Here is an 11250-nt window from a genome sequence, read left to right as displayed (position 1 = left end):
CCGGACCCGGCCGGGAAGGAACGAGCTTCGATGTGGCTCGGAGAGCTCCAGAGATCGGTAGGGAAAAAGGGACATTACGCTCACCGAGGCGGGCGTGGGCCGCTGTGGTTCCCCAGGGGGTTCACGGTTATTCTAAAGTGTTTCTACGTTCAACTCGTCAATTTGGCATCTCTGGGAAAGAAGTGCGCAATTTAGTGGAGCCCGTTAGCATCTCAGCTAAGCTACTCTGCGACTAATGAATGAATCACAACACAAGCTGCTAGCTGTATTTTTCCGTGTCTTGTCTGTCGCTCTTGAAGAGGACCACATTGACTGACTTTTATTTTGGAGTCCACAAAATGCGTGTTTTCGTTTGTGCTGTGTTTGTATATTAGCTGGTTATCATGGCGAATGTAACTGTTGTGCTGACGTTGATTGCAGAAGTCACGTCGTTGGTCTCCAGGCGAGTGGATTCTTGTTCGGGTTTTATGTGTTAAAGTAGAGAGGAGGCCAGTTGGCGACGTGCGAGTGTTTCTTCCTAAACCTCCCCGATCATGTGAGAGCTGCATTGACCGGCTTGGTTAGCATTCAAAGCGTTTAGCCGACTAAGCTACTCGGGAGCTCAACCCTCAAGCTGGGCTGGTGCGTCGTCCACCGTTCCTTCTTCCCGTCCCCTGGGGGTCGGGGGGCTTAGGACAACACGTGTTTTTGTTTTGTTTTTTTCAGTTGTCTGTCACACAACTTGCACATTTCTGTTGTTTCTGAATATGCGAGCAATCTTTTCGCATTCTCAAATCTTGTGGCATGGCACATCTCGATCAGCCACATTTGGCCACACACCTGCCATACAAATGTTCATCTTCTTCTGTTTCGTATTATTTATTTTCTGAGCGTATCATTGTCGAGGTGTGCTGCCAAAATCCCAAATTTGACAAAGGTAAACGCCACCATGCTTCACTGTGGGCACGATGTTGTTTTTGTACCAAACACGTCTTAGGAATTCCTAAGATATTTGTCACTTATGACCATATTGAAAAACATAACCATAGTTGGACATTAACCTCCCAAAATCTTCTGTCTTGCCACACATCAAGATTGTTCTCTCTAGGGATGGACGAGTACCGAGATACCAGGTATCGGTGTTAAGGTGATACCAATATCTGGCCGATTATTTCACAGTGTCAGACAGTACTTGCGACGGCCATCCTCTTCTGCCCATTGCAACTTTGACGGCTGACAGCTGCTCATTAGTATGCAACTTCTGTGCATATATGTCATACACACACGTGACAAGAATTAACCAATGTTTCCCACAGATTTGAAATCTACTTGGGTGGGTGAACTCCGGCGGTGGGGATGGGAGGCGGGTTGGACGGGAGGTGGGTCTCAGTCCTGTTACTACGTCTCCCCTAGTCTCACGATCCACAAGTGAGTGGCGGCGACCCAACGTTACACGCAGTATATCCTGTCGCAACATTTTTTTTCTTCTGAAATATATTTTTAATACATTTTCTTGAAAACTTTTTGGGTGGTGGCCAATTTACTTGGGTGGCCCGCCCAAGTATTAACAATGTGTGGGAAACACTGATTAACGTCCTTATAATTTAATGATTAAACATATTAGTCCACGCAATGATTCTGGGAACCGAGTAGCTTTAGCGACTTATTTTTAACATGCAACGTCTTTGAGGGAACGTTTCCGACAACCAGCGTCCTGCACGTTGTATAACGGCAGTTGGCAGGCATGCGCTTTTAAGTTAAATGCTTGCCGATCATTGATGTGATAGTTAGCTAGCATTAGCATCCAGGGATGTAGCGATATCCAAACCTCATGATATGAAGGGCACGATAATTATAAAGATTTTGTGGGGAGGTTGCTGATGTTAAAAAATGTCACAATATTGTAAAAAAATGAGCTCATACTAAAAAAAAAAATATATATTGTGCTTTTGTACATAAACAACCTACAATCTCTAATAAGACTTAATATTGAGGCACTTACTTGCTAATGCACACACACATTGAGTTCCTCCAAACATTGACTCGGTTCACAGGCATTTTAGCCTTAATCTGACCATTAGTGTGGATTTTAAACATAGAAGGGCCAAAACACGCCTTGTAAAAATTAAACTGCACTAAAAAAACTAGTCACCAGAGGGGTGTTAGAACTGGAACTGCACAAATGGAAATCAACCCGATTTTTAACAGATGTGCTGCTTTTAATATCGTGACATGACGACGACGATTTTGTGGCAGTTCTAATAACGCGATATCCCGATTTTGCTGTTATTGTTACATCCCTATTAGTATGTAGCTTACACACAGTGCAGGTGGAAGCCTTAAGTCGCATTAAATACTTTTAAAATAGGCGGGACGACTTTTTCTGGTCACTTGATTATCAATTTATTTATTTTATTTACATTGATTTCATTATGTGTTCTATACAAAATATGTATTTTTATGAACAAATGGGAAAAGATAATAGAAAAATTGCATTAATTTCATGCAATTTTAGTAAATATTGCTATATTGCCTATTGCGAGATATTTATATAGGTCTTTCGTTCAAATGATCTCTCATTGTTTTTATTGTAAGTGGTATTGACACTTGGTATTGGTGAGTACTGAAGAGTTGAGCGCTTGTTGGTCTGAAAAAAAAAAGTGGTATTGAACATCCCTCATTCTCACCCTAGTACACAACGAACACTTAACACAACTTCCTTCATCTCTACTTTTTTCTATTTCGACACATGGCTCCTGTTTCTTCACATGCTCTTTTGGATCGTGTTTTTGTGTATTCACTTTGACCATTTCATCATTTGCCTTATAATCCTCCATCAGTGTTTGGGGTTCCAAAGTCTACTTTGTGGCGGGTGTATACTGCAGGTGGAATAACAAAAATTGATCTGTTTTGTTATAATAAAAAACAAAAACAAATGTAGTCAGTTTTATTTATTTATTTTTTTAGGCGACACACACGTCACAGACAAACATTGTTTTGGCACGTCGTAAAAAGCATGCTGATCAGTGTTGCCTTCATTTGCAGATGTACGCGTGGGAGATCTCAGATCAGCTGCTGCAGATCAAGCAGGACGTGGAGTCGTGTTACTTTGCGGCTCAGACCATGAAGATGAAGATCCAGACTTCCTTCTACGAGCTTCCTCCCGATTCCCACAATGCGCTGCGGGACTCGCTGCTCTCGCATATCCAGAACCTCAAAGACCTGTCACCTATCATCGTAACCCAGGTAATGCGCATTCCTCACCCTTAGACACTGACAGATGTTGCTCAAGAATGAATTTGACGGTTGCGTTCTCTTTTAGGAATGTAGATAAGTGTCTTTTAATCAGATTGTTTTTCTTTTCTAGCTGGCGTTGGCCATTGCAGATCTTGCTCTTCAGATGGCGTCATGGAAAGGATGCGTGCATACGCTCATAGAAAAGTGAGAATTTACAACTTCAAGACCATTTCATTGTTCTCCTACACGTACTGTAGGATTCCAATTTTATTTTTATTTTTTTGCTGAATTTGAGCTGTTTGTCTCTGGCCGTCTCAGATACAACGGCGACATCAGCTCTATGCCCTTCCTCATCGAGATCCTGACTGTGCTGCCGGAAGAAGTCCACAGCCGCTCGCTACGTATCGGAGCCAATCGGAGGACGGACATCATCGAGGACTTGGCTTATTACTCATCCACCGTGGTCACGCTACTGGTAAGGGAGCGCTCCTCCACCCTTCTTTTGCTGTCAGTCTGTTTGGCTCACTTGAACTCTGGTCGACTGGACCCATCTCCGGATGGCGAAAAACTGAGCAATCCCATCTTTAGGTGTCCCAGAAAACAGTCGGTCAACTTGGCAGTCGCGCAAATGATGGAAAGTGAAAATGGGTTTTAAGGCGACTTGTTTCCTCCTTTTTTAGGCGTCGTGTGTGGAGAAGACGGGTAGTAATGAGAAGATGCTCATCAAGGTCTTTCGCTGCCTGGGGAGCTGGTTCAACCTGGGAGTCCTGGATAGTAACTTCATGGCCAGTAACCAGCTGCTGATGGTCCTCTTCCAAGTTCTGGTGAGCCGCCCGCCCGCCCGCCCGCTCATTCGCGTGACACGCTTGATGGGCTGACGGTCCTTGTTTGCAGCAGAGGGACGACACCTCCACGAACCTGCACGAGGCGGCCGCCGACTGCGTGTGTTCGGCCCTCTACGCCATTGAAAACGTGGATACAAACATGACGTTGGCGTTGCAGCTCTTCCAGGGCGTCCTGACGCTGGAGACGGCCTATCACATGGCCGTGGCCCGTGAGGACCTGGACAAGTGAGGCGGCCCGCAGCAGTTTGCCGGCATTTTGTCGCTGCTGTTGGTTACATCATTTTAATTTCCCCCCCCCCCAGAGTTCTTAACTATTGTAGAATCTTCACTGAGCTGTGCGAGACCTTTTTGGAGACGACAGTCAGGAGTCCAGGTCAGGGAATGGGAGACTTGAGGACGCTGGAGCTGTTGTTGATCTGTGCCGGACACCCCCAATACGAGGTAGCCAAAATGTCTTCTAATTCAAACAAGAAAAAAAAAAAGGAAGGCATTTCTCCGCTAATGCTAACGTGTGCTCCAGGTGGTTGAAATCTCCTTCAACTTCTGGTACCGGCTTGGTGAAAATCTGTACAAGATTAACGACGTGGCCCTTCACACCATTTTCCGACCGTACATTCAGAGACTTCTGCACTGTTTGGCCCGGCATTGTCAGCTGGATCCAGACCACGTAAGTGTCCTGACCGGCGAGCCGCCAGTCATCGAGTCGCTGTCGGCGCTCGGAGAATGGCCAAGGCTGAATGCTGTGCATTTGCTTCACGCAGGAAGGAATTCCAGAGGAGACGGATGATTTTGGGGAGTTCAGGATGAGAGTGTCGGACCTCGTTAAAGACGTCATTTTTCTTGTCGGGTCTATGGAGTGTTTCACTCAAGTGAGGCAACTACAAAAAGTGTCTCTGGTCTTTTTGTGTTTTCTCGTATGTTAATGTTTCTTTTCTGTTCTCAGTTGTATTCTACGCTTAAAGATGGGAACCCTCCTTGGGTGGTGACTGAAGCTGTTCTCTTCATAATGGCCGCCATTGCGAAAAGTGTTGACCCGTGAGCCACACTGTGTTTTTTGATGGGAACCAACCCAAGCAAAAGAACGTGAACGCAAGCTAATCTGTTGACTTTGTCAATGTTGTAGTGAGAACAACCCAACCCTGTTGGAGGTGTTGCAGCAAGTTGTATTGCTCCCAGAAGCCGTTCACATGGCCGTGCGTTATACGAGCATCGAGCTGGTGGGCGAGATGAGCGAGGTCGTTGACAGAAACCCCCGATTCCTCGGTGAGGCCGTGTAGAACATATTGTCCTAATTTCTATTTCTATTATTTTTGTACCTTTCTTTGATTGGAGTCAGCATCATTCTGACGCGATTGTGTTGCCTGTCAGACCCCGTGTTGAACTACCTGATGAAAGGTCTGCGAGAGAAACAACTGGCCTCGGCTGCAGCAAAAGCCATCCACAACATCTGCTCCGTATGTAGGGACCACATGGCGCAACACTTCCAGGGACTTCTGGACATCGCTCGCTCACTGGATTCCTTTGCGCTGTCCTCAGAGGCCGCCGTCGGACTGCTCAAAGGTACTCGCGGCGACCCGGGCGATTTGCATACGTGTAGCGTGAGTTCAGGTGAATGTTGGTATAGGCCAGGGGTCTGCAACCTCTTTAGCCCCTCTCCCGTGGCTCCCTGTGGGTCTCTAAAAAACAATTGTAGAATTTTTATATTTTGATTATTTTACATATATTTACATATGCATAAAATATTATTTAAATGAAGTAATGGCTTAGATAAAAAAATAACAAAAAGAATAAATAAATATTCCAAAAATCTCAGTCCAAATTTGTAAGTTGTCAGAACAAGATGAGAGACGGATGAAAATGTTTTAAAAATTACCAAAAATGTCCAAAAAGTGACCTTAAAATGTCCAAAGGGGAACAAGAAAAGCAGAAAATTACCATAAAATGTCCACGAAATTGCCAAAAATGTCATAGAATTGCAAAAAAAATGCTAGAAAAGAAAATGTGTAAAAAGTAACGATGTAATGTGTGAAAAGTAAATGACCATAACATGTCTTTGGATTTAAAAGTCACAAGATAGATTAAAAAAAAAAAATCAGAAAAAAAACTGTTAACAAAATGTCCACCAAATTGCCATAAATTCAGAAAATGTACTAGAACACATTCCGAAAATTATCGTATGTTCATAAAATTGTCAAAAATGTCAGAGAATTTAATAAAAATGCTAGAAAAGAAAACATGTAAAAGGTAACCATAAAATGTCCAAAAACAAAAGAACACATGTCCACAAAATTGCCAAAAATGTCAGAAAATTGATTTTAAAAAGGCAAGAAAAAAATGTAATTAAAAAGTCCAAAAAAGAAAGGAGACGCAGAAAATGACCAAAATATGTCGATAAAATCTTGGCAAATGTCAGAAATTTGACAGAAGGGCAGAAAAGTCTCAAAATTACCCCAAAAGATCCAAAAATGGAAGACGAAAGGTAGAAGAAAATGAATTTCTACGTATTGGATGCTGCATATTTTTCTGTTATGGTGCAGCTCTAATTGGCCCTCAGTGTACACACTAGCCCACTGTTACGTTCATCACAATTTTCTAATTTCTTTGGCCTAAAATGGCTCTTTTGACAGGAAAGGTTGCTGACCCCTGGTATAGGCCAGTAGTACTCATAGTGAGCACTCCAGTTTTAGGTTCCAAATAATAACTCCCTGAAATGTGGCATGCGCAGGAATTGTTGGATCTCACTGTGGAGGGAGGCGAACAAGAAGATGAAGCGTAGACAATTTTTGACTTTGTAACAATGATGTCGTGAGCTTGATATTTTTGACCCGTAGGTACGGCGCTGGTGCTTGGTCGTCTGCCTATAGACAAGATCGCAGAGTGCCTCTGTGATTTGTGTGCTGTTCAGGTCGCAGCCCTGAAAAAGGTGCGGACCTCCTTTTTTCCGAGTCTTCCGTCTGTTTGAAAGCAGGCGAACAAAAAAACAAATATGTTTTGCCGTTGCAGCTTCTGGCCGAGGAATCAACAAACGGTCGTTCGGCCGATCCGACCGTCTGGCTGGACAGACTGGCCGTCATCTTCAGGTGAGGCTTGATCTTCCGACTGGCCTGTTAACGCAGATGGAGAACTGAGTGCTGGCCTGTTTCAGACACACGAACCCCATCGTGGAGAACGGACAGACGCACCCGTGTCAGAAGGTCATCCAGGAGGTAAAGTAACTCACTTCTACCTTCGCAAACAGCAAACGCGTCTGGCGTTCCACTCTTGTGGTTTATGCGCGCTGCTTGTAGATCTGGCCCGTGCTGTCCGAGACGCTCAACACTCACCAGGCGGACAATCGGATTGTGGAACGATGCTGCCGCTGTCTCCGCTTTGCTGTGCGCTGTGTTGGAAAAGGCTCCGCCTCCCTACTGCAACCACTGGTTACTCAGGTGAAAGGAGCGGACGGAGTCATTAAAGTGCCTCGGAGCTGTATGGACGCTCATGTTTTGTTTGTTGGTGTCGTCAGATGGTGAGCGTATACCGGGTGTATCCGCACTCGTGCTTCTTGTACTTGGGCAGCATCCTGGTGGACGAGTACGGGATGGAGGAGGGCTGTCGGCAGGGTCTGCTCGACATGTTGCAGGTGAGCTGCCAAACCATTCTCACGGCAGTGGGCCAGTAATGCCCACTTGTGATAACTGGGGCGTCGCCTTTCCCTGGTAGGCTTTGTGCATGCCGACGTTTCAGCTTTTGGAGCAGGCCAACGGTCTCCTCAACCACCCCGACACTGTCGATGACCTCTTCCGACTGGCGACCAGGTGCGTAGCGTCCGCGTTATGTCACCTTCGTGGGCTTTCTGTGTGTGATGTGTGATCTTTGTGTTCAGGTTTGTGCAACGGAGTCCCGTCACACTGCTTAGCAGCAGCATTATTGTTCACATCATCCAGTGCGCCATCGCCGCCACCTCGCTGGACCACAGAGACGCCAACTGCAGCGTCATGAAGTTTGTGCGAGACCTCATCCACACCGGCGTGGCCAATGACGTAAGAGCAGGCATGGGCTGATTAGTATGGAGGACCAAAAATGCCAAAATAAATAAATAACAAAAAAAAATGAAAATTGATATAAAAAATAAATATAAATATAAATAAAAACAACATAAATACATTAGTTAAAGTAAAAATAAACACAAAAAATAGGATTAAAAAACAAAACAAAAATAAAGAAAATTAAATGTCAATCAATAAATAAAAAGGTTCTGCTGTCACATTTATTGCAATTTTTTTTTATTGAATTTTATTTTTTGAATTTAGTGCAATTTATTGCTGCTTGCAAAGTGAAGTAAACCTGAGTTAATTGCCTCAATTAACTTTTTTTTCCCCCTCCTCCCTGGCATGTAATGGAGGAGGGTTGAGGGTGCTTGATGAAATACTACCAACACAAATGTCTTTTTGCTCTGATCAATGTGCATTAAGGTGCCAGCAGGTACTAGTTAGCCCCAAAGACAACATGAGTAGTCCGCAGGCCTGCTCTAAAAATAGCTCACCAGTGACGGGACGCTGTGACTTACTAACAATAATTAAAACAGAAAACAAATGGTAATATTTATTTATTTAAACTTGAAATGATGCACGTAACTTCTGGACTAAATATTCAGTCGTTTTTGAAAATAAAATCGTGTTCAATGGGGGTAAAATGCAGTTTTTCTTTACTTCTCATTCATTTACTTCTCATTCAGTCAGAATGCAATATGTGCCCATGATTGAGCCAACCGACTGAATGGACATGTTTGTCATTTTGTGTCCCTCCAGCACATGGAGGACTTTGATTTGAGGAAGCAGCTGATCAGTCAGGCCATGGAGCAGCACGGCCAACAACTGGTCACGCAGCTCATGCATTCGTGTTGCTTCTGCCTGCCCCCGTACACGCTGCCCGACATCGCCGAGGTCTTGTGGGAGGTCATGCTGTTCGACCGGCCGGTGAGTTGACGATGGGCTGCGCGGGCGGGGGCCGATCGGACTTCCTGCCGCTCGCTGACGTGTCCTCGTTGCAGACTTTCTGCCGCTGGTTGGAGAGCGCTCTGAAAGGCTTGCCCAAGGAGACGTCAGGAGGAGCGGTCACGGTGACGCACAAACAGCTGACGGATTTCCACAAACAAGTCACCAGGTGAGCGTCGACGCCAAAGCATGTGAAAAGGCGCGCATACATGGAAGAGCTTAAGTCGCTTCTCCTTTTTGCAGTGCTGATGAATGTAAACAAGTGTGTTGGGCCATCAGAGAGTTCACGAGACTATTCCGGTAAACACACACACACACACACACACACACACACACACACACACACACACAATGTTCCCATTTCTGCTGCACACTACCACCTATATCAACGAGCTTAATTGGGTCGCTCATATGGTGAAAATAGAGAGTAGGGCGGTACACGTGCAGTGGAAACAGGAGTCCAGTCGACTAATTGTGACTGTATTCCAGGTAATATCTTTTTGGCTGGTTCCGAGGTGGCAGCAAAAGCTGTGATGTGATGAGCGGAGGTGGCATTTGTTGCTGGAAGGCAGACAGGCAGATCTCAAGGACTTACCGAACAGATGCACCTGCAGCAGGTGGGAGGTGGTGGGAGGGGCAGGCCGAGGAGGCAAAGTTCACTAAGTGAACAAATGGTGAGAAATGGAATGTGCCTGGTCAACTGTTTTTAAGAGAAACTTTATTTTTTGGACTTTGGTCACGGTTGTTTTGGCGCTGCTATACAAGGAGCCAAATGATATCTCATGATGCTCTTGGCTGGGCGCTTCCCAGTGGAGAACTTGACGTCACCACCTTTGACCGTTTTAAAGTTTGCTTTCTTTTGAGTTGTTTTGCTGCAAAGAGTGACTGAGTGAACTCTGGGAAATGCCAGACTGACACATGACATCGCCTTGTTGTAGACAATAAACAACTGAAACAACGAATGTCATTCTTGGAAAGCTTAGCATGATGTATGGGTCCGTGTCTCCTTTGGTAATTGGATACTACGTTTGGGAACGGATATATAAAAATAAAAAAAAGAGAAACATTACCTAATTTGATTTTCGTTCTAAAATAGAAACACCAAAATTGAACTTGGAGAATGCAATTTACAAAATGAGGCGTGGCCTCCGAGCCAGCATACCTCGACCTGTTACAGTATCCTACGTGGAAAGAACTCCTCCAAGCCACCGCCCGGAGCTTCAAGGGGCGAAGAACGACCGTCAGTGCTGAAGTCCACCGCCACGACAGATTCGCTGAAGAGGTCCGCCTTCTTAAGGTAGGCAAGTCTATTCCCTGCAGCAGTCATCTCTTGAACCTGTCCCCAAGAGTAGGGAGCGGAAGTGAACTTGAGTCCAAACATCTTTTCTGTTTACTGAGCTTGGTGGGTCTAACACTTTGTGGCCAATGACAAAAGCGCACCTGCTATGTACACATAGGACTGAAGTCAGATTTTTGGCAGATTTGGTTACGTGACCAGGATAATGGCGTAGCGCACGGTACGTTTTTGTTTTCGATACTTAATCGGTTTCAAAGAAAATTCAGGGAATAAGATGCCAGAGATGTTTGCACTTTTATTGTTTATACACAATGCCTAATCCAATACTTGAAAATGAGTTACGTTAAAGTAAAAGTACCACTGATTATTAGTGGTGTGTTCTTTTAAGTCTATAAATACCTGCATAGTGGTCACAGAAGTAACTTTAATCTGACAAAAGTAATTTAACATGAATGAAAATTTAACAATGAAAAGCAGACCTTACCTTTTGAATTGTCATTCTACAGAATTATGTAACAAAATGTAGAACTTATTTTATTACACAATGAAAATTCTTGCACAGTACAGTTAGTTTGCCAGATGGACCAAAGCAGCCCAGAACATAACAGAGCCTTGCCATGGCAATGAATAGTAAATTTGAAAGCAAAAAAAAAAGAAGGTACAAATGTATTCCAATGCCACATATTTTATTTATTGATTATAATTTTGGGTGGGGCAGAATAAAAGTGGACTGCAAATTACATAACGACATACAAGTCAATTAGAAAGAGCCAGAGTACCACCAAATAAATGCTATTTACCCCCCAAAAAAGAAAAAAAACCTGGCATCATCTGCAAATCCTACAAGTGTGTTTGCTAATCTGATAATGGCTTCCTATTCCGCGGAGGAAACCGTATTCATTGTCACATTCATCTT

General features: G+C 44.3%; 1 protein-coding gene across 2 annotated transcripts in view; it reads left to right on the top strand.

Annotated features, from left to right (window-relative positions):
• Positions 1 to 9999, top strand: part of tnpo3 (transportin 3) — a 10193-nt gene extending 194 nt beyond the window's left edge. The window contains exons 1-23 of one of the 2 annotated variants that reach the window (XM_086058686.1): positions 1 to 57; positions 3025 to 3225; positions 3347 to 3420; positions 3535 to 3691; positions 3897 to 4040; positions 4111 to 4286; positions 4364 to 4502; positions 4582 to 4728; positions 4823 to 4930; positions 5005 to 5096; positions 5185 to 5324; positions 5430 to 5621; positions 6893 to 6984; positions 7065 to 7141; positions 7207 to 7267; positions 7349 to 7489; positions 7567 to 7683; positions 7764 to 7858; positions 7927 to 8083; positions 8852 to 9019; positions 9094 to 9206; positions 9281 to 9337; positions 9527 to 9999. The exon at positions 1 to 57 is cut by the window's left edge and continues 194 nt beyond it. In XM_086058686.1, the coding sequence (XP_085914812.1) occupies positions 1 to 57; positions 3025 to 3225; positions 3347 to 3420; positions 3535 to 3691; positions 3897 to 4040; positions 4111 to 4286; positions 4364 to 4502; positions 4582 to 4728; positions 4823 to 4930; positions 5005 to 5096; positions 5185 to 5324; positions 5430 to 5621; positions 6893 to 6984; positions 7065 to 7141; positions 7207 to 7267; positions 7349 to 7489; positions 7567 to 7683; positions 7764 to 7858; positions 7927 to 8083; positions 8852 to 9019; positions 9094 to 9206; positions 9281 to 9337; positions 9527 to 9530 (2709 nt within the window). In that variant the 3' untranslated portion in view covers positions 9531 to 9999. Of the gene's footprint in view, positions 58 to 3024; positions 3226 to 3346; positions 3421 to 3534; positions 3692 to 3896; positions 4041 to 4110; positions 4287 to 4363; positions 4503 to 4581; positions 4729 to 4822; positions 4931 to 5004; positions 5097 to 5184; positions 5325 to 5429; positions 5622 to 6892; positions 6985 to 7064; positions 7142 to 7206; positions 7268 to 7348; positions 7490 to 7566; positions 7684 to 7763; positions 7859 to 7926; positions 8084 to 8851; positions 9020 to 9093; positions 9207 to 9280; positions 9342 to 9526 lie in introns of those variants that run through there. The other variant, XM_086058687.1, reaches the window with a different exon arrangement.
• The last annotated feature ends 1251 nt before the right edge of the window (positions 10000 to 11250 follow it).

This window comes from Leptonotus elevatus, chromosome 17 (assembly GCF_054856555.1).
Source record: "Leptonotus elevatus isolate MCC_2025b chromosome 17, RoL_Lele_1.0, whole genome shotgun sequence".
In the NCBI taxonomy this organism is placed as follows: domain Eukaryota; kingdom Metazoa; phylum Chordata; class Actinopteri; order Syngnathiformes; family Syngnathidae; genus Leptonotus; species Leptonotus elevatus.
This window is presented reverse-complemented; position numbering and strand designations above follow the sequence as displayed.